This window comes from Dermatophagoides farinae, chromosome 3 (genome assembly GCF_024713945.1).
Source record: "Dermatophagoides farinae isolate YC_2012a chromosome 3, ASM2471394v1, whole genome shotgun sequence".
Lineage (NCBI taxonomy): Eukaryota > Metazoa > Arthropoda > Arachnida > Sarcoptiformes > Pyroglyphidae > Dermatophagoides > Dermatophagoides farinae.
This window is the reverse complement of record NC_134679.1, coordinates 2583246-2607150: the sequence shown is the minus strand read 5'-3', so window position 1 is coordinate 2607150 and position 23905 is coordinate 2583246. Positions and strand designations below refer to the sequence as shown.

The 23905-nt window shown below is 27.8% G+C and overlaps 2 protein-coding genes and 1 long non-coding RNA gene across 4 annotated transcripts; 1 reads left to right on the top strand and 2 right to left on the bottom strand.

The window, feature by feature from the left end:
• The first annotated feature begins 824 nt into the window (after nucleotides 1-824).
• Nucleotides 825-13386, top strand: LOC124494779 (uncharacterized). Its single transcript, XM_047058042.2, has 2 exons — nucleotides 825-2557; nucleotides 12388-13386. The coding sequence occupies exons 1-2, from the start codon at nucleotides 1135-1137 to the stop codon at nucleotides 13251-13253; spliced, it is 2289 nt and encodes a 762-aa protein (XP_046913998.2). The 5' UTR covers nucleotides 825-1134; the 3' UTR covers nucleotides 13254-13386.
• Nucleotides 5559-7128, bottom strand: LOC142597424 (uncharacterized). The gene is made up of 3 exons (XR_012832154.1): nucleotides 6775-7128; nucleotides 6144-6460; nucleotides 5559-6050 (listed from the first exon to the last, which is right to left on the bottom strand). It is a non-coding gene; the product is annotated as an uncharacterized LOC142597424 (long non-coding RNA).
• Nucleotides 13387-19925: 6539 nt separating the features above from the next.
• Nucleotides 19926-23457, bottom strand: LOC124494390 (uncharacterized). Of its 2 annotated transcripts, none has more exons than XM_047057548.2 (5): nucleotides 22853-23457; nucleotides 22560-22745; nucleotides 20812-20991; nucleotides 20390-20560; nucleotides 19926-20315 (listed from the first exon to the last, which is right to left on the bottom strand). In XM_047057548.2, the coding sequence occupies exons 1-5, from the start codon at nucleotides 23226-23228 to the stop codon at nucleotides 20083-20085; spliced, it is 1146 nt and encodes a 381-aa protein (XP_046913504.2). In that variant the 5' UTR covers nucleotides 23229-23457; the 3' UTR covers nucleotides 19926-20082. The 2 variants fall into 2 exon arrangements, with proteins under 2 accessions (XP_046913504.2, XP_046913503.2); XM_047057547.2 differs by having other exon boundaries at nucleotides 22560-22748; nucleotides 22853-23455.
• Nucleotides 23458-23905: the final 448 nt, after the last annotated feature.

Here is a 23905-nt window from a genome sequence, read left to right as displayed (position 1 = left end):
CAACCAAATAATAATAATTTTCTATTTATGTTCAGAAAGGAAAAAAAAACATTCCATTATGAATCATCATTATTTTGTTGACAAGTAAATGGAACAAAAAATAATAAAACAACATTTGACAATAAACAATAACAGTGAATATTTTGCCCAGAACAAATTAAAATGGAAAAAAAAGAGAAAATAATTAATTAATTATTTATTTAATTAGTTAATTAATATGCCTATATATGCAGTTGTAATTAACAATTTAATTAGCAAATTAGTATAGACAGCTATAGAAATATATGAGGACAAATTGTTTCGGATATATAGAACACAATGATGATGATGATGATGATGATGATAATTTTTCTTTTGCTATATTGTTTTTTGTTTTGTTTTGTTTTGCTTTTTTTTTTTGGTTACTGAATCACATTTCATTATCTTTTACTTTACATCAATGGTTTTTCAACATTTTTATGCATGCGGCTCCATAAGTTTTATCATCATCATCATCATCATCATCATATATACTCCATTTCAATGTGATATTTTCATTCTATTTTCATATAGCTCCAGCAGAAAGGAGAAAAAAAATGCGCGAAATTTAAAATTCCTTTTTGGTAGTAGTCGTCTCTCTTCTTATTCATTTGTATTTTTTTTATTTTATTTTCTCTCTTCTATGTATAGAAGATTCTCTCATCAGTTTTTGTCTCTTTTTGTTTTTCCACTACTACCATCACTACTACTACTACTACTACTTCGTGAATTTCAATTGCATATTCCACACAAGTAGACGCTTATCAAATAGTTACATATAATTTTTTTTTTTTGGGGCCAACATAATCAACATCATCAACATCAAATTTGCCGCGATTACAAATTTTTCCACCACCTCTTTCATTTCATCATTATCATTCACATTTGTTGTTTAACATTGGTAGTGACAACAACAACAACAACAACAACAACGATAACAGTTCATTGAAACTATTAATTGAAATAGTGAAAGAATAATCTATTGAATAGTAGTAGACAATATAATCTAAAAAAATTGTGAACAAGATTGTGAAAAATTGTCAACAATAATCGAGCTTACCTGTTTTATATCCTGTGTGATTTGTATGAGCTTATTCATCAATCAATTCAATTAAAATGACTAATAATGATGAATATGGTGATGATGATGATTTTGATGAATTGGATTCAAAACGAATTCCAATCAAATCTCCAATAATAGTGAAAAATTCATCGATAACATCCAATCTACAAATGCCGAATTCATCCGAAACAAATGTTATTGATGATGTTGTTGATGATGATGATGATGATGCAATGATGATTTTGAATGATAAAAAACTTGATAATAACAATAAAATTGCTATTACTAATAATACGAATAAATCCACCAATATGATGGCAACGACGACTAGACAAAATTCCACTTCATTCATGATTGATGTGCTTGTAGGCGATTCAAAATCATCATCATCATCGACAATAAAATTGTCTGATAAATCACAAATAGATGGTAAAAAATGCTCAATTAAAGATGATGATCAATCATCATCACAGACAACAACAACAACAGCAACAACAGCAACAACAACGACAACATCACAATCATCATCAATGATGAATTTATCATCAATGATTAGTGATCTATTCTGGTCACAACAACAACAACAACAATGGCAATCCGAATTAAAACGTATTCAACAATTGTATTATGAAAAATTCTATACAAATTTATCATCTTCAATTATTAATCAACAACAATCACAAGATAATCAAATATCACAAAGTTCATCATCACTAGCATCATCATTTATTCCTCATTATCGATTTGGATCATCATCAGATGATAATAATGGTGACAATATAATCACTTCTAATTATAATAATGAAAATAAACAACGACAAAATCAATTATTTGCATATCATGCAAATCTATTTCTTCAACAACAACAACAACAGCAACAGCAACAGCAATCAAATTCTCCAATTTCATCATCATATGCTGAACTTTTATATCGTTTAGATTCATTTAAAAATTCTCATAATAATAATCATTCGATTCAATCACAAACTTTAATGAATGATTTGAAAAAAAGAAAAATTGTTACCGATAATCATAACAATGATGATGATGACGAACACGTTGAAATCGATGATGATTATGATCATGATGATGTTTGTGATTTAAATAAATTTAGTGATAATAACAATGGTGACGGAAAATATCTCAAAGCAATGAATTCATTCTGTAATAATAATAATAATAATGATATTTCAAAACAAAAAAGACAACAAAATTTACATAATTCTTCTAGTCATCAACAAAGTGATGATGAAACTAATAGAAAATTAAATAAATTTTCTCAATCACCATCTTCACAGTCATCATTAACATCAAATGGACATGGAATATTATCATCATCAACTGAATTGTCTATTGTTGATTTAATGAATGAAAAAAATGTATTAAATAATAATCAGAATTCATTAAATGGTCATAATTATTACTCATCACCATCACCATCATCACCACGATCACAATCATCATCACCATACTGTGGTAAGTTTTGTGTGTGTGTGTGTGTGTGTTAATGCATTATATTATTACCAAACACTTTGTGATTAATCAAGGTTAAATAATACAACAATCAGTTGATTGATTCAATTGGATTAATTAATTATATATATTGTCAAATTCATTACAAACAAAATGAAATGAAAATGATCTGGTTGATTGATTTTTTTTGTTTTGTTTTGTTTTGTTTCAAAATCAATCCTATTTTCCATATATACAATTTACTAAAATCCAATATTTTTTTGTTGTTGTTGTTGTTGTTGTTTTCTTTCATAATAGGAAATGTTGTGAAAAATTGTTGGTTGTCAGGTTATCATTTAGATTTGTTTCATTCACTTCATGTTTATTGGATTGTATTTTAATAGATCAATGATCTAATAATTTCTTTCTTTTTTTTGAGCAATAATTTCCATAATAATCTTTTAAACACTTGCTCTTTCTCTCTCTCTTTCTTTTTTCAATCAATTGCACCATTTTGCAATACATCATTAGTCACTTACTCGGTTTTTAATCACATCATCATTTTTTTTCAATATATATGTCTCATGGAAAGAAACGATAAATATAATTTCGCCCTATTCTATATCTGATGTATCTATAGACAATCTAATAAACAACGACTAAAAAAAAAATAACATAAATTATGAAATGATAATAATAAATACACTAAAGTTGATATCAGCCAAAACGAAACATATATGATTATTGTGTTTTGTTTGTTTGTTTGTTTGTCAACGTTTGTTGTTTCAAAAAAAAAAAAAAAAAAAAAAAAAAAAAACAAACGACTAATTAGAACTGCTTCAATCATCCCACTATACAGAAAACACCGTATACATTATTTACAATTGAAACAATCTCAATCTCATCATAAATATTGAATAAATAAATAAATGGTAAATTTATAGTCAATATTGATGATTAATATTTGTATCAAAGAAACATTACATTCTTTATTAATAATATAAATATATATTGATAACAAATATTGACTTTGTCATCATCATCATCATCATCATAATTATCAAACAACAACAGCCATATATATTGATATTTCATCACATCAAATAATCGACATGTGTGTATTATATTTGTTTGTTTTCTATAAAATGTTTGCTATATATATATCATCATATCATTATTATTATTAGCACCAATTATACACATATGCCATATGGATAGTAGACCGATATATGTAGTAATTACATCATAATCATCATCATCAGTTTTTTTTGTCGTCGTCATCAATTGATGATAATCGAGAATATGCCATACCATTAAATATTCGTTTTTTTTCATCATTTTTACCCATTAATATTGTTTGTTTGTATATGTTAAATAATGATGATGATGAAGAATAACTTTTGGAATATTTTTTTTTTGTTTTTATAAACATCAACCCCTTAAATAAAATTACAATCGAATCGTATATCGATGGTGGTTATCGTTATCATATTTCTAATAGTCTATTAATCAATTATTCAATACAAAATTATGAAATATTGATCACTATGTTTAGCCACACAATTGAATTGAAATATGATCGAAACGAATCAAATTATGATTTTTGTTTGTTTGTTTGTTTGTTTTTCTGTTTGCCTAACATAAATATTTTTTTGTTTGTCTACAAACGATTAGTGAATACATTTTGTGTTGGCAAAAACAAAATAAATAAATACGAAAATCTATACCAATTCGTTTGATTATTACAACATTGACATGCTATTAGTCAATAGAAAAGAAAAGAGACAGAGAGAAAGAGAAAGAAAAAAAACCAAAAATAAAAAACCAATTAGATCAGATTTAATATTTGACTAATAAATTGGTTTTCACTTGAAACAACACAAGAAACCTAAGAACTTTTTTTATATTTGATGTGTATTTCTAATATTTTCTCATTTTGTTTTGTTTTTTTTTCTTGTTTCTTCGTCATCATCCAGTGTTAATGGAACTGACTAAATGACTGAATAAACATAAATGAAAGAGTGAAAATGTCAATTTCATTCAAGTTAATCCAGATTCTATGGAAAAGAAAAATTAAAGTGAAATTTGAACATTTCATAACATTCACATATACAGTAACACAAACACACAAATATCTAAAAATGTTAATTTCAATTCTTTTGGCCTTGAACAAAAAAAAAAAAAAAAAAATAACCTCTCTACTACTGGTTCCAGGCTTTTTTAAATTTGAAAAAAAATTCATTCCATTTTTGAAACAAACAAGAAACAAACAAATTGAAAATTTCTGTCATCAATTTCAATTCACATTATCAATTTCTAAATAAGGCCATTGTCACGATAATTAATTTCAATTATTATTGTCGTGCAAACAGACACAAAAAAAACAATACAAGTTTGTAATTTTTGTTTTTTTTTGTTGTACTTGTATTTACATTTCAACATAATTGATTCTTCATTCATTTTGTTTCAAACGGTGTATTGTAATTGATGATTAATTTTTCAATATTAAACAGCACATGAGACAGAGAAAATGTAAAATTAACAAGAAAAAAAAATTTTAAATAAATGAAAAAAAAAAGAAATTCATCATTGATGATCATTGAAATGCAATTCAAATGAACATGATTAATTCTATAGTTTTAGTTTGCAATTGATTTTTCTTGACTTTTTCCATTTCCTGTTATATTTTTTGCAGTTTGCAGTTTGAAAAAAAATTGATCAACAACATATTATATTTTGATTTTTGTTGAATTTCGTCAATATCAAGTTTCCATAGAATTTACAGTCATGTATTTTATTTTTTTTTCTAACTATTTACGATTCTACACTTAGGCAATCAATTTTCAGTAAATTTCAATTAGCTATTCCATCTGTTTTTCTGTCTCTTTAGTACAGTATCCCTCTTTCTCTTTCTCTCTCTCTCTCACTCATTCCTTCATTTTCTAATTATAAGCATAGAATGTTTTAGTTCCTGAATCACATACTCGTACACATACAAAATAAAAAAAAAAATAATAGAATCAGCCAGGAAAAAAATACGATTTTAATTGAAAATAGTCAACTAAAATAGTGTAAAAAGAAGCAACAACAACAACAAAAATTCAACAAAATTAATTTAGCTAAATAATTAATGATGAATTAATTTTAATTGCCAACGCTGCTGCTGCTGCTGCTGCTGTTTCTGAAGTTGTTGTTGTTGTTGTTGTTGCTGCTGACTGCCATCATCATTATTATCCATTATTCATCGCCCATCAAATAATGAATTCATGTATACAATTTAATGATGACAATTTCAAATAATTTTATTTTTTTCATTTATTCTCTATATCTCATTTCCTTTATATACGGGGCGTCGTCCACTAATTTGATCATCAACAACGATTATGGATAATGTTGATGATAATGGTGACAATGAAAAATAAAATCCAAATAAATGTTTTGTTGTTATGTGATCATCATCATCATCACATCATCGTCATTCTGATGATGATGAGACATTCATTGCACGTTCATGGTCCTAACAAAAAAAAATAAATAATAATAATAATGATGAGTGAATAAATGAGAAAGAAATAATAAAAAAAAAGTTTTTTTTTGTTGTACTACTAACTAGATGGTGATGATGATCATCATGTCACTAATGACAACGACCATCCCGTTGAGTTGATGATGATGATGATGATGATGTTATAACGAATGTATTATATACATCATCATGGATGGATGGACATGTATTCAACATCCATTGGTAGATGAAAAGTAAATTTTATTCATTCATTCTCAATTTGACTAATTGTCACATACGAACGAACGAACGAACGAAAAAAAAAAAGTTCAACACACACAACTACAGCCTATGATGATGATGATGATGATGATGATAATGAGATGCCTATCAATGTTTATTAGTTGACAAATTACGTTTGGCTATATTGCGTTTTTATCACGAAAAAAAATTTTTTTTTCTTGTTCAATTTTACTTTGAAATTAATTTATTTAGTACAATTTCATCATCATCATGATCATCATGATCATAGTGAATTGAATCGAAATTGTTATCAATTCCATTGAATTGATTCTATTTACAATTTTCAATCATAATAATAATGATGATGATGATTATAACGATATTTTTTTTTCTTCAATAATGAATCATTCGATGTTTCAACAAAATGATAATATAATAATAATGATTATTATTGATGATAATTAAAGAAGAAGAAAATTCTCATTATCATTACCAAAAAAAAAATCCAAACATTTTTTTAGGCTACCATTATTGATGATGATTATGATAATAATAATGTTGATGATGACGTTGTCGTCATCAACAAATTTATTTATTGATGATTATTATCAAAATAAATTGGAAAATTTTGTTTTTTTTGTAATTTTTTTTGTTTCTTTGCAATGGTTTCGGTACATTTTTTTTTCTACTAAATATCTCTCATCATATTCACATTAGATGTCAATAATAATAATAATAATGTTGATGATCGATAATCAGTGTTTCAAAATCTTCAATGTATTTAAAGATTTTCTACATTTTTTGATTATGATGATGATAATGTTTTTTTTCTGGATGTAATCCCAGTAGCTACAAATACAAAACAAAAAAAAAAGTTTGGTTATTGCACTTGAAGAAAAATACAGCCACTCACTCATAAGATTTTTGGATTATTAAATCTCTTTAATTAGTTACCTTGAGCCTTCAGGCAATTCATACATTAATTTTAATTACTAATTAAGCTTGATATCGTTCATCTCATAGACGTGTGTATATATATTCAATAATGTTGTTTATGTTTTTGGTTAAAATAAACTTGCATATGTGGTCGTGGTGGTGGTGATGGTGGTGGTGGTGGTGGTGGTGATGGTGGGTTCACACTTGATGAAAAAAGCCTTAAAAGTGTCAAATAAACCCCCCGCCACGGTTTGAGAAGCATAGAAAACAAAGTAAGAGGTATTATATTTAACTTATTTCGAACTGTGCTGCTACTTCTTAAAAAAACCAAGAGGTTTATAATTTTCTCTAACCAAAAAGATTGTCGATCACTCTAATTGGCTTTAGATCTATTTCAATCATCATCATCATTATTATTTCATTGGTTTTTTCATCGTTCATCGAAAAACGAATGAAATAATGATGATGAGAAAACTTTTTTTTTTAATAGTCAAATCATCATCATCATCATCATAGTAATATAAACATGTATATTTTGGCCGATATATTTAGTAGTCGCTAACATTAACACTTAAGATTTTTTTTCTTGTATCGATTAACAAGTATCATAGTATATCCATATTATCCATTATAATTATTGCCCGGTATCGATTCAATGTTTTTGCGTTTTAGTTTTTTTTTTTTTTTTTTTGGTTATAATTTATATATCCATAATACATGTGATGATGATATGTGCTACATGATAGCAAAAATGAGAAAAAGAAATCATTTTTTCCCAATGATAATCACTAATCGATTGCCAATGTTTGGGAATATAAATGTTTTTTTTTATAGTACAAAATAAAATAATCATCATCGTATAATTAATTTATACTTGGCAAGTTGTTGTTGTTGTTGTTTGATGTTGTTAATTAAAATTAAACTAATAATCAATTTAGCTGAGATAAAAACAAGAGTAGAAAAAAAATAAAATTAAAATTTGGCCATCAGAAAACATATATAATTTGATTAAATTCTACTCTTTTTCTTTCTAAATCGAAATAATATATCGATCCAGAAAAAAAACATTAAAAATGGGCCATTAGATTTAGTTATTAAGCTGCTGCTGCTGCTGTCATTGCATGATTCATATATATATTTATATTCATCATCAACATGAAATTGTATACAATGAAATAATTAATCCTAGAGAGAGAGAGAGAAATAACAGGAAAAAAATATCCTAATCTTTTAATCAGACATTTCAACATCGAAATGAATTGAAATATCATGATTAATACTACTATATAACATTGTGAATAATAATAATAATAATTTTTGTTTATATATGTCGTTTAAATTTTTTTTTCTCTGTTCTCTTTCTCTGTTTTTTCGTCTTATGATTCGAAAATTTATTTTTTTTCTGCTGTTATTATCTTCATAATTATCATGATGATGATGATGATGATGATGATGATAATTGTTTTTGTATGATTTGAATTATTTATTTCGACAATTTTTATTATTAATCCATCACCATGGACAACGACAACAACAACAACTACTCAAATGTCGTGAATTTTTAGATTATCAGATTCAAAGGAGCAAAATAACAAACAAACAAACAAAAAAAAAATCTAATTAAAAGGCATAATCATTGTCATTGTTTTTTGTTTGTGATGATGATGATGATGATGATTAAAATCAATTTTGTTTTTTTTTGATGTATTTGAAAAAAATTTAAGTTAAAAACAAGCATTTTTCAACAAAAACGTGGCCAGGATGTGTGTTTTTGATTTATCCTTTTATTTTGTCGTTGTTTTTGTTGTTGTTGCTGTTGCTCAATGTCATCATCATCATCGTCGTTAAATGGACACATCATAACAAATGTCAAAAGGTGTTTGCTTGTTCCTGCATTAATATTACCTTTTTTTTTAAAAAAAAACAGGCTGTGTTGCAATCATTGACGAATTGTTTCATTTTTATTATAGCAATTTTGGAATTTTTTTTCATTCAATTTTAATAATGAAAATTTTCTGATCATCAGAGAATCATTATTATCTCACATTTTCCAATTGTGTCATTTGCATTTTTTTTGTTTTGTTTTGTTTTTGTTTTTATTATTGATTGGTTCACTATTCATTATTATTACGGTGATAATAATAACAATTTCCAACAACATACACATTTAAAAAAAAGTTATATATGAAGATGGGAATGACAACAATTTTAATTAATTTAAAAAAAGAAATTTTCATTTTAATTATAAAAATAGGAATTCACACACACACACACACACATATACACATTTCATTTGTTATTGGTGTCTTTCAACTCTTTTTTTTTTGACTAGCTCCCATGAATCATTTCTATTTTATTGTGAATATTTTTATTCGAATACCAGATTTTTCAATCAAACAAGGCTGTTAATTTGATGGCAATAATAATCATTATCATCATCATCATCATTCTCTCCATCAATAATGGATGATCGTCTGGCATTAATGAGTTTACGATTAATTTGATCGTTTTCGATTTGCCTTTTTATTTCTAATTATCATCATTCAATTGATTTTTTTGTTTGTTTGTTTGTTCGCCTGTTTATTCTTTGTTTGTTTGTTTTTTTATCATTATTTTCAATGTTTTTCAATCCTTTCTGTGTTTCATACACTTTTGGTTATCGATTGGTTATTTTTTCCAAAACAAGATTTTGTATAGACATAATTGTTTATCATCATTCGTGCATCAATTCAATCAATTTCGAATTTTAATTGTCATCATTAATTTTAATATTGTAAGAGTTAAAAAAGAAGGATAATGATGATAATGATCATCATTTGTGACACACTTTGTGGTTGAATTGAATGTTTTTTGTTTCTAGATTATGATTCGTTCATTTTCATTCTCTCATCATCATCATCATCATTAATATTCATAAAGACAATATAAATAATAATAATGACAAAATGATGGCAATAAAAAAAAAAAGAAAATGGCAATCAATGATCATTGATTTTGAATGATAATTATAATCTTCATTAATAGTTTGTACTATGGTGTGATCATCACGATTATAGAAAAAGGAATTTGAAGATCATCATCATCATTATCATTATGATAATAAATTTGATTGAAATTAACCCTATACGATGAGAATATACGTATATAAAAAACGATTATTTTTTCTCATCACAATCTTTGAATTGATTGAAAAATACTATCAGTATGATAATGATGATAATGGTGATTTCAAAAAATATTCTCGTCTTTTTTTTCGGTTATCAATCAATGTTAATATTAATCTTAATCATCATCGTCATCAATTTGATTGGTTGAATTGTCAATGTGTTAAATGTTTTTCTTTGTCTCTCTGTGTGTGTGTGTGTGTGTGTGTGTGTGTGTGTGTGTGTGTGTGTGTGTGTGTGTGAATGGATTGAATCGATTTGCCTGTTTTTCATTCCAGTAATATAAAAATATACAATCAAATGACGATTCTAATGGCAAATATTATTGTTATTGTTATTATTTTCATTATTATTATTATTATGATAATTGCACTGTAATTGTCGGAAAATTTGTTTGTCTCTTCATCATCATCATCATCATCATTATCATTATCAATAATAATAATGACAATAATAACAAGGACAACATTCATTAAATCAATTATTTAGTCATTTTTGAAAATTGAATTGACAATTTTTATATGCATTATAACAAAAATACATCACCAAATGTGGAAGAATTTTTTTCATGTTTGAATTAATCGAAAGAGAGAAATTGCTGTTTTCACACTATTGCAATCGAAAATTAATTGCTACATCAATTCGTTTATGATTCTGTTTCGGCTTTTTTATATGTTAATTGGAAATCCTAAAATTAGATGATGAAAAAAAGTTTTCATCATCATCATCATCATATTTATAATAGTGTAGATGCCACAAATGCTATTCAATGTAGGCGAAAAATATATTCCGCTTCGATGCTCTTTCTATTGACACCCCCAACATTACTACCACCATCACCATTTAGAATTCAATTGAAATTGGTTAATGTTGATTATACAATACAAAAGAATGATGAATAGACCAATATGGGTGAAAAAAAAGGTGAAATCAATTGCAAAATCATCATTACTGTACTTAACGATTCATCATCATCATCATCATCATCAACAACATCATTATTTTTTGTGATGCAGTATTTTTGGAATAGTGGATTTTATTTCACTTTTTTTTCCTTTCAATTATAATTGTCCAGCTGGTAACAAAAATTTTCATTCAAAATCAAATTGAAAAGAAATTAGTATTAATATGAAACCGGAATTGGCCAAAATAAATTTAAATGTTGATGATGAAATGGCAAATCAATTATATTCCAATATTGTCTAATGATGATGTACAGTTAATGCTGTTAAAAAAGCGGATTTTTTGAATGATCCAATCGATTGGCAAAATTTAGTTGCACAGACACACACACACACACACTATCCCTGATATTCAGGATAAGATAGTCGCTCTTTTCATTGATAATAAAAGAAATCAATTGGGAAAATAGACGAAAGAAATATCCAAATTTTTCATTAAATGAATGATTTGAACTCGATTGCAATTGAATCCATGATGATGATGATGATGTTCGGTTGATGAACAAAATGAAAAGCTTTAGCTAATTATTCGCGCCATTGACCATCAATGGTCATACAGACTATGAATAGGGAATGAATAAATGAATGAATGAATGAATAGTGTTGTGAATTCAGATGTGAAAATAATAATAGCATCATTATCGCACACACACACACACACCATACTATACACCCAATTTGGCATCATCCATTCATTCATTCAAACTGATTCATGCAATTAGTATTGCACCAAAATAAAAAAAAAAAATTTCAGACAAATAAACACTGATGATGATGACGACGACGACGTTTCACTAATTATTACATACGGCAATTCAGTTATATAATTATCATCAACATCATTCGGTTTTTTTTCCTGATGTTGTTATATGGGTTTTATTATAAATATAATGACCAAAAACTAATGAGCAAAAATAAAAATAAAAAAAAATTAATCATTACAATGATGAAAAAAAATTAAGTTTTTTTTTCTCTAATTATTTGTTTCATTTATTAGAATATTAATTCATTCATTTTTTTTTCTTTACAAATTACAATCCACAGATTCATATGATCCTTTATCAATGAAATCGAAACATCAAACATCTCATCATCATCATCATCATCATTTAATTCATGATAATAATGGTCTGACCAATACGAATAAACTAGCGCCATCTTCACCGTCTTCAGTGAATAAAACATCTTTAATTGATTCAAATGGTTCATCATCATCATCATCATCTTTAACGACAACACCAACGGCATCAGCTGCCGCTGCTGCTGCAGCATATCATTTTTCCAATATGTTTCGTAAACCAAAACGTATACGTACCGCATTTTCACCTGGACAATTATTACGTTTAGAGGAGATATTTGAAAAAAATCGTTATGTTGTTGGATGTGAACGTAAACAACTTGCACGTGATCTCAATCTTTCTGAAACACAAATAAAAGTTTGGTTCCAGAATCGTCGTACAAAACATAAACGTGAAAAACATATTGTCAATAGTAATAATGTTGTAAATATAAATCATGGTAATGGGAATCATCATCATCATCATCATCAAACACATGGTCTATTTTCATCATCACCGTCATCATCATTCCGGCATCATCATCATCAAATTCATCCACATTTGACCAATGATGAATTATTGGCAACAAAAAAATTATTCATCGGATCAACTTCAACATCATTATCATCGCCATCATTTCGATCATCATCATCATCTTCATCGTCATCTTCATCATCATCAGTTAATTCATTTGTATCAAATCTAATATCACAATCATCATCACCAACAATCATATCAAACAACAACAGCAACAACAACAAAAATAATATTAGAAATGTTTTCAATAATTACAAAAATTCATCATCGAATACATCACCTGAGCAGCAACGAAGTACATTATTGGCTAAATGAGAATAATTCCCCCATCTATCTAATTCATTTTGTTAAATTATTTATCGCGTGTTTCAATTATTTTTTTTTATTGATTTTTGCGAAAAAAAAGTATGAACAAAATGAAATAAAAATATCCATTTTATGTCATGCATTTTTGTCTATTTTTTTTTTTTTTGGTTTCCAAATCCTCTGGATACTTTTTATTTTCTTTTCTCTTTTGGAAAATGATCATTAACATTTGATCAATAAAATTTGGCTATGCATGTCGTAATTTAGAAAATTTGCTTGTACTGGCAAAACGATTCATTTCGAAATTTCTTTAATGAGCTGACTAATTAGCGTTGAATTATTTTTTTCTACGTTTAACGAGAATGATAAACAACTAAACAAAAATAAATGAACAAAAAGAGGAAGAATTTTGCTTAAATTGTCATGCTTTGCATTTTTTTTTTGTATGTACTCTTGTCATCATTGTCTGTTGCAATGAATGGGATCGATTTGATTGCTTACTTCACTTATTGTACGTTTTATGTGTGTGTGTGTGTGTTTGTCGAGATCTGAATCAAATTCACAATATGGCCTTGATGATTCTTAAGTGATTTTTACAACGACAAAAAAGAACATTATCTTTTTCAAACCAAATTAATCTGATTTTTTTTCTTCCTTTCGTTCTTCGATTGTCAATCATCGTTTGTATTCTGAACATTGTCAAATCATGATTGAAAAATTCATATGGTAATTTATTGATTTTTGATTGAAAATTGTTATCGAACCAAAAAAAAAAAAAAAAATTCTTCCATCTAAACTTGGATTTAAATTTTAATGCTACACACACAGTCATTTGATAATTAACTTATTTTGATGATTTTGAATGATAACTTCTTTGACGGAAAACTTTTTTTTTCAATTTGTTTGGCTATCTGTATTCCTAACCATTTAAATTCAAAGAAAAAAAAAATCCACTTATAATATTTTTCTTTTACCGATAATCAATTTTGATTATGAATGAAAAAAAATTTCCCATTTCAAACACACATTTATCAGTGGTAGTTTTTTTTCAATTCAAAAAAAAATAATTACTGTAGCATCAATTAGCTGATAGCTAACGTCATCAAGAAAAAAAAACGTATGTGGATAATATTTTTAAACATCCATAAAGTGAACAGTAATTAAAATTAAATGGAACGCAACGATATTAAATATTATATATATGGAGAAATAAATTGCCTGGTTTGACATGATGATGATGATGATAACAAATAATGTTGAAGATGATGGTTAAGCGAATCTTTATGTGATTGTTTTCAAGAAAAAGTGCAGATTATCTTGTGGATAAAAATACGAATATCCAATGATGAATTTTAAAATGATGAATGAATAGAAAAAAAATCATAACGAATAAAGTTTGAAGAAAAAAAGAATTCGTTTAATAACTCGGTCAATATAACCGGTTAGATTCTTTGGAAAAAAATCCATGGCCATGTTATTAGGTGAAAAAAAACAAAAAGAAAAAAGAAAAAATATTCGATCCTTGACTTTATTTTCTGTTTCTCTCTTTCACTCACACAAATTTCTTGAATTTAATCTCTGAAAAATGAATGAATTAAGTTTTGCTGTTGTTCATAATTATTTTGCGTTGCTTTTCATTTAATTTATCTCACATCGTTCAGTGTATTTTTTTCATTTTAATTTAATTTATCTTTTGACCAAATATTTGTCTTTAATTAGTGAATGAATTAATAAATAAATGAAAGAAGGATAACAAAAAAAAAAAAAAAAATTCGATCAAAACATGACATTATGGTTGCAGAGTGGATTTGAATGAAAATTTTTGCCAAGAATTTGGAAAATTAACTCTTTCAAAAAAAAGAAACAAACTTCTATGATTTGTTCTCATATCGTAAAGGTAAAAAATGCCATAGCTTTTTTCTCGTATGAAATTCTTCACACCCAAAAAACACATATTCCTAATGAATTGAAAGAAATAAAATGATGATTATTATCATTTCCATACAAAAATCTTTTGAAACTTTTGTTTTTTTTTCTTGCTACCCATTATTATAATTTCTCTCATCATCATCATCATCATCATAATAATAATAATTAGCATTTATGTAATTAGTCAAATGCTATGACGTTTTGTTGATTACTGACTTATTCATTCATTTTGTTAATGATGCAAACATTCAGTCATCTGTCAAATTGAAATGTGACAAACAAACAAACAGTCAGTGAAAAAACGCTCAAATAAACCGATAATGATCTTGACAATTGTCCAAAATTCTTTATTTGTGATCGAAAATAGCTTTTCTATTTTGTTTAGACAACTTAATCACACAACTGATAATGGATTCGCAAGAAAGGGTTATGTTAAAGAAACGTTAAAGTTTTCTACAGAATATAAGATCCATAGACCAGTAGCTAGCAGTAGTATGGAAAATTTGGTAGTCAATGCGTTAAAATCAAGAAATAATTTGATTTTTTTCCCTTGTCAGACTTAATTTTGTCGACAACGTTCATGTTGATAATGATTATGATGATGATGAAAAATAAAATACTAACTAGCTTTTTTCTTGAGGAGAATAAACGTACTAACTACATGCATAATAAAGAGATAACAACATCGTATTCATCGTCTTCGTCGTCGTCGTCGTCGTCGTCATTGTAGATTAACGACGATTAATGGCAAACAACAGCAACTAGTTGAAAAAAAAATTGTCGACCACCGACCGATCAAAATAAGTAACTCAAGAAATCAACAAATTTTTCATCTCGTAAATGAAACAAAAACATTGATGAAGGTATATATTATAATGTCGTCGCAAATAGATAAACACATAAATATGGCGTCGATAGCGGCAGCACGAAGCAAGCCAAATATCATTAATTAAAAGCTGGAAACAAACAAAAAAAAAAAATCATCTCAATTTCCATCCTCATAATCAGTTGATAATGAATTTTTTTTCCATTCTTCATTCATTCAATGGTTACTACCCATCTTGTGTGTTTAAGTGTGTGATGCGTGTGTGTATGTCAATATTCACCAAAGTCATTTTTTATTTCAATTTTTTGCTGTTGTGATCATTTTGGAAAAATCCAGTCGGCTTTTTTTTGATCATTGATTTTTTTTCACCTTTATTTTTGATGTAATTGGCATACTACTACTACTACTATAATTTCAAATGGTCATCAACATTGATAAGCATAAATACAAAAAGACACAATGATAATGTGCTGGGCAATCATGATGTTGTCTGTCCTAGCCATTAATAAAGAGTGGCTCTTGTATAATTGGCTGTGGTAATTGATAATTTTCATCATTATCATCATCAAAGAAAAAAAAAACTCAAAATGTATCCATTTTATTTCAATTAAATCGTTATCAATCAGATGTTTATGAAAATAAAAACTGGATAGATGTGAATTTTTAAATAAAAAAAAATCATCATTACCATAATGATGAATAAATTGAAATAAAAAAAAAATTTCAAAAACAAAATTGCCGCAATCTGATAATGACAGCATCAAAGGTCATGGTTGATTCAAATAAATGTATATAGAGTTCCGAATAGAATTTATACAGATTTTTTTTTCTGATGAAATTGTCCTCAAAATTCGATTTATTGATCTAATGATCATCATCACCTGAGTCTGTCACATGTAAAACTAATGGAATGGATTTAAGAAAAAGGGAAAAAAGTGAATACTTTCTCCAAAAAAAAAAAATATCTTTCTGCACGAAGACGAATGAAAAAAATAAAATAAAAATTATCTCCCATAAAATAGCTTTTTCTGACAAAAAAGATTTTCAACAACAGGTAATCATCATATCAAACAATACACAATCAAATCACAATCATTGACGATCATGATGATGATTATGAGCCACTATCGAAAATGATGAAAAAAAAGGAAATCTCAATTAATTTTTCATTTCATCTCAAATGTGTGAATCGTGTATATATATATGAAAACGAAAATTATGGCAATGTAAAAAAAATAAAAATAAAAAGTTTATCCGATTTCAATTTAACTGATGATATTCACAATTGATTGACTATTGATGAAATTCAAATATAATATGGCCATCCATACCATAGATAGCTAAATATCCACACATTAAAATGATTGGTGATCATCATCATCATGATCATCACCATCATCATCACCAAAATAGTGATCATGATCACGCTTACATTGAAAAAAAATCGGTATTTTTTTTTGTCGAATTGAAAAATTAAATTTTTTTCTTCTCTCTTTTATCAATGAGCAAAAAAAAAAAAAAAAAAATTCATGTATACAATGATAATCATGGTTATTAGGGGAGAAGAAAATTGATTTATTCAATCATCATAATTTAATTTGTATACAACCAATAAAAAAAAAATGTTTGGCATTATTATTACAATTGAATAATCGTTTTGATATTGCTGTTGTTGTTGTTGTTGTTGTTGGGGCCATTGGAAAAATGGTCATATTAAGCCTTCAGGCCAATATAACAGATTGTTGACGAAACAATTGGTTTAATTTACTCAATATTTTTATTTTTTATTTTTTTTTGTTATCATGTCGATGATTTTTACGATCAAAAAGACTGTAATCATTATTTTATTTATTTCTATTTTATTATTGAACCAATCAATTGTTTGTTTTTTTATTATTGAAATTCAAATAAACGATGATAATGATGATGATGATGATTGTTGTCCATTCAACAAGATATGAATGAAATTGAATTTTTTTTTCTCCAATTCCAATAAAATTGAGATAACAATATAGTGTGAATAGAAAAAATATATATTGATTTCACGTTGAATTTTCATTTGCAAATTTGCATTTTTATTTGTCATAAGATCATGATGATGATGATGATGAATCAATTAGAGAAACTGAAGATAATTAAACATTAGTGTCCTGGATCGAAAATATTCAACATACGTATGCCTACAAACACACACTAATAAACCAACAACGAAATAAAAATAAAACAAGCAACATCCGGCCCTACTTTTAACAATATCTAACTAATTGATCCATTTATTAGTGGCCATCATGTGCAGGACAATTTTATCTAATCGATGAATAATGGGGGGGGGGAAAAAAGGAGAAAAAATCTTCATACTCATCATAGTCATTTTATTTATTTATGTTTGTGTGTGTGTGTCATAAAAAAAAAATTTACACGATAAAAAAAAAATTTCCGTATTTCCCATTCACAATATTCAAATTTAACTAAATGCAAATTTTTTTTCACACACACACACACACACACACACGCACCACACATTTACATAAACGAAAAGAAATAATGATAATGATGATAAAGACATATATAAAATTTATTTATTATTCTCTCAATTATTCACCGAATTTTTATCAACAATCTGATCAACATAATAATGATAATCGAATGAAATGTAACCAAAAAAAAAGAGACAGAGAGAGAAAAAAAAATGCAATTCAAATCATCATCATTGATTGATTGATTGACATTGTTAAATCGATAGAGAGAGAGAAATATTCATTTTTGAGCAATCAGATTGCTGATCAGATAAATATTTATTATTATGATTGATTGATAACAACAAAAAAAAACAATTTAGCTGACAATAATGACAATAATTATTATTATCATTAATTTGAATAAAACAAACAACAACAACAACATTTCATGTACTTTGTACAATCAGAAGAAAAGAATATTCAAATTATCATGATGAAAAACATGAATGGCCTCATATGGCAGCCAAAACAACAACAACAACAACAACAATGATGATGATGATGATGATGGAAATAAAATTTAAATAAAAATGGTCAACCAAGTTGATAATTGTCGAGCAATGTCACCATCATCATCATCATCATCATCAAATTGTCTGAGAGAAACATATTATCTTGTTTATTTTAATTTCTAAATAATTTAGATATGATGATGGTGGTGGTGGTGAAAAGTGGAAAAAAATGAAATAGAACGAGTAAGGAAAAAAAATTCTTGATGATAAAATGACCTATTCCGACCAAACAACAAAAGAGCCGTATGGTCAATAAAAATGAATGATTGTTATTATTATCATTAGACTCAAAATTGGTATGTGATGATATGATAGAAAGAGAGAGAGAGAGAGAAAACAAACTACATTTGGGCAATAATAATAATGATGATAAAAATGATGATTATTATGGTAATGATATTCAAATTATCATCATTTAATCAAACAAAAAAAAAATTTTTTTTCACCGACAAATTGTTCAAATATTATGAATAACAACGATGTAATGTTCTATTATGGATTGGCTGTCTATGATGATGATGGTCAATTTCCATTGTCACCAAATTCGATTGATGAATATATAGAGTAATAATAATGATGATGATGTTTATTCGCTTGACCACCACAACTATTCGATTGTTTGTTTGTTGAATTGAATTTTAATCAAATATATTTCGTAACAAAAGAAAAAAAATTCAATTTTAAATTGTAGTTTATAATTGACCTATAGCTAGCAGTTGTCTGAATGAATTTTTTTTTCGCATCATATCATATCATTTAATCTATGATTGATCAATTCGATATAATGATTGTGGGGATAAATTCAATTTGAATGAGTAATTTTGCGAATATTTATTTCAATTAATTATAGAAACAAAACAAAAAAATTGTCCTGGAATTCGTTTTTTTTTCTTAATTCTCTTTACAGTACCATCTATGAACGAAATATTGACATTTTGAATGTCAGAAAATTCTCTACCGAAACGATAGATGGCGATAGGTGACGGTGAGTTTCATGTTTTGTTTTGAAATTTTCGAATTAAAATTTTTTTTTTTGTTCAATTATATTTTTTTTAGGCAAATTCGATTAGTGTTTGATCACGTACGATACCGTTCGAATTATTATTACAATCTTCAGGTAATACACATCGTTGTGTAGAATATTGACGGCGATAACCATCTTTACAGAAACATCCACGATTACAAACAGTGGGACATCTTTCGCGTTTATTATGATCAAAACAATTCATGGCACAATCCGAACCACATTGTGAATAGGTTTCATTATGTTCACATTTGATTGGTTCTTTTGTTTTAAAAAAATAAAATCCAATATTTTAAAATCAAATTCATTACATAACAATGATATATATGACAAACCTGTTGTTATTGGCTGACATTGTTTAGTATTTGGATCACGTACAAATCCGGTATTACATATACAACCTGGTACCGGCTTTTCAAATAAACATTTTGGCCTTGGATCTTCCGTTGTCCGGATACATGGTTCACCATTCACGTCCCAATATTCATTTGGGCCACATTTATTGGCTATAAAAAAAATATATATATAAAAATTGGATCAATATATTATATACACCAAAAAAAAACAACAAGATAAATAGAGACATAAAAATCATATATATTATTATTATTATCACTATCAACATTTTATGGAAGAATAAATTTCTCAATATTAAAAATTAATAACAAAGAAAAAGAAAAATAAGAAACAACACAACAGACAATGAATGAACAAAAAAAAAATGTTTCTTTTATCTTCAAAATAGAATCATACATACGACATTCGTTGATTGGTGTACAGGTTCCATTTTGGGACATATCACGAACAAAACCATAATTACAGAAACAGCCACGTTTACAATAATGTCGATTACAGTATGCAGGTGGATTCTGATATGTTTCACATGTTTGTTCACATTCTGGTCCACAATTTCTATAATGTTCATTATTTTCACATTCTTATTCATTGTAAACAAAATAAATGTAAAAAAAATAAAAAAATTTTCATTAAAAAAACAAAATTACCATCATCATCATCATTAATGTTAAAAATAATTTGTAGAACATTCTAAATCTACTATACTATGACGCTAAGGATGTGTGTAAACTGCGGCGAAGCTGAGCCGGCCATTCCTGCTTATTTTCAGTACAAACCTAACTATTTGGTATGAGCTACTCAGTGTGTGTTGTGTGTGTGTGTCTGAGCATGCGGGAAAACTTTTGAATGCCGCTGAACAGTTCGTCCAGCTCAGAAGTAGAAGTCGCTTCCAAAGAAACGCATTCTGTGGTATGTAGCTTTGACAAAGCTTTTTTTTCATTGTTCTAGCTCAGCACACGTTGCTGCAGCTTTTGCATCCAATAGATGGTGCAGTCATTCAATAGAACATAGAAAGAGTTCGAATTCGAATTTTTCGAATTGATTATTGTGATAATACATGTGACACACGTGATTTTCATTTTGTGTGCCTGTGTGAGTGAGTATTTGATGATGAAATCATCATTTTTTATGATTTGGATTTAGAATACGAAAGTATTCTGGATCTGTGATTCGAGATGATTCAGCTCGAAGTGTACCGTTGCCCAATTTAAGAAGCCATTCATTGTATTCAGCAAAATTGGCTGATCTCATATTGACAGGAACGCACAAAAACACGGAGGCTCTGATTCCTCGGATTTTTCCAACAAAACGATCAAGATCCTGAACTGCCATTCAAATTGGTGCAGACAATTTCCTGTGGTGTTGGCTTTTGCTCTGACAATTAATAAGTCTCAAGGGCAATCTTTCGAAAAAGTAGGTGTATACCTTCCTACACCAGTATTCCAACATGGAATGATGTATGTGGCTCTTTCCCAATGCAAAAATCCAAATAATCTTAAGATTTTTGTTGAGGAAATTGAGGAAAAGCAAGGTGCTATTTTGCTGAAGGTCAACAACGATCGCAGCATCTACACCAAAAATATCGTATTCCGCCAACTTATCAATATCGATGAACAATAATAAGTATGCTGTTTGATCGATAAGTTGATGTTGGATTTACGTAACATTTTCAAAAGTGTCAGGTACAATACAAAAGTCATGGCTGACCCTGCGGTACCAAACCGAAAGCCGGAAGCAAAACGCCGTGCATAGAAATCCACCGTCAGGCACGAAGCGTTAAAATTGACACCTTTGGCTGGATGCCAAGCAGGGGGGGCGGCGCAGCCGCCACACCTGCGGGTATCCAGCTATATTGACCGTCAAGAATTGATACCTTTGACTGGATACCAAGCAGGGGGGCGGCGCAGCCGCCACCCCTGCGGGTATCCAGTTATATTGACCGTCAAGGAGTCAGCCCCGCAGGGCCAGACCAGGACAGGCGCGAAGCGCCTGTTCTCGGGCTGGTGATAATATATGACAGATAATATATACGGATGGCGAGAAAAAAATTCGAAATAATAATAAACAAGTCATATTTTTCAATCTGAATGTTTGTTGTCATTGAAATTTTCAAAAATAATTAACTGAATGAAATGAATTCAAACTTACTTGGACATTTTTCACGGGCAATACATTTCCATTGATAATTTCTTACATAACCCGGTGCACATTCACAACTTTTCCAGCAAAAATTTTTACATGGTTTTCGATCCAAATCTTCACATGTTGCTGGGCAACTATTCGAACAATTACTTAATACTTCAGTTATTGGATCACATTTCGGTGTATAAGGTTCTACTGTGTGTGTGTGTGTGTTGAAAGAAATGGAATAAATTTATTTGTTTAATTAAGTGAATCTTAAAAGGAAAGGGACATGATTTTTTTTTGTTCATTCTGGTTACCTACTACAACATCATCTACCAAAGTCGATGAATTTGTTCCATTAATCGTTTCATTTAATTGATCAATAACTGAAGAAATAAATTCATTATTACTTGTTGTTGTTTCGAAAATCGGTATAGATGTTGTTGTAAGCTGTTCATTATCATCAACATCATTGTTTAAATCAATATCCACTTCCACTATTGTTTCTGGAACGGTTGTTATATTTATCGGTGATGGATTTGCATTGATTGTTCCAGTTGTGATGAAACAAACAAATATGATCAAATATATTGTCAAGTATACGCCGCATGAATGCCACGTGTTTGAACGTATACTAATAACACCATTATTTTTATTTAATGTAAACATTGTCCATATGGTCGACAATAGCATGATCTCGAAATAGTGTGAGATTTTTTTTGTTCTTTGGATATTTTGATTGACTAATTTTGATTGCTAAACATACGCATACACACACACACACACACACAAATCACAAAATGTCACTGTGATTGGTGCCAACGTAGCCAATGTTTCAATGTGGTGATTGGATGATCTGCGTGTGTATATTTAATGAAAATTTCCTGTTTTTTCCCAAAAAAAAAAATTTTTAAACACGACAACAAATGTAAAATTTTTGTTATTGAATGAAGAAAAAAATCACATCATCATTTCTTCTTTTCTTTTCTTTTTTTATTGATTGAATGATTGATTAATTTATTTATTTATTTATTTATCGAAACAAGAAATCAAATGTGCATGTATATGTGATATCTACAACTTCCCTTATTGATGCACAAACCAACCATATGATAACGATGATCAAAAAAAAAAGACGCGTCATTCTTTGTCTTCAATATATGATAATATTTTTTTTTTGCTTATTGAAATATCTGAAAATAGATTTTCATTTACGATTGCAATGGCTATCACAAACAGACAGGCACACACACACACATTCCATTTCAGATGAGAAGGAAAGAAGAAAAATTTGATTGCAACGTAAAATTTGAATGAATAAAATGATTATGATTGAAATAAAAGTGATGAATAAATAATTGTCGATTGTC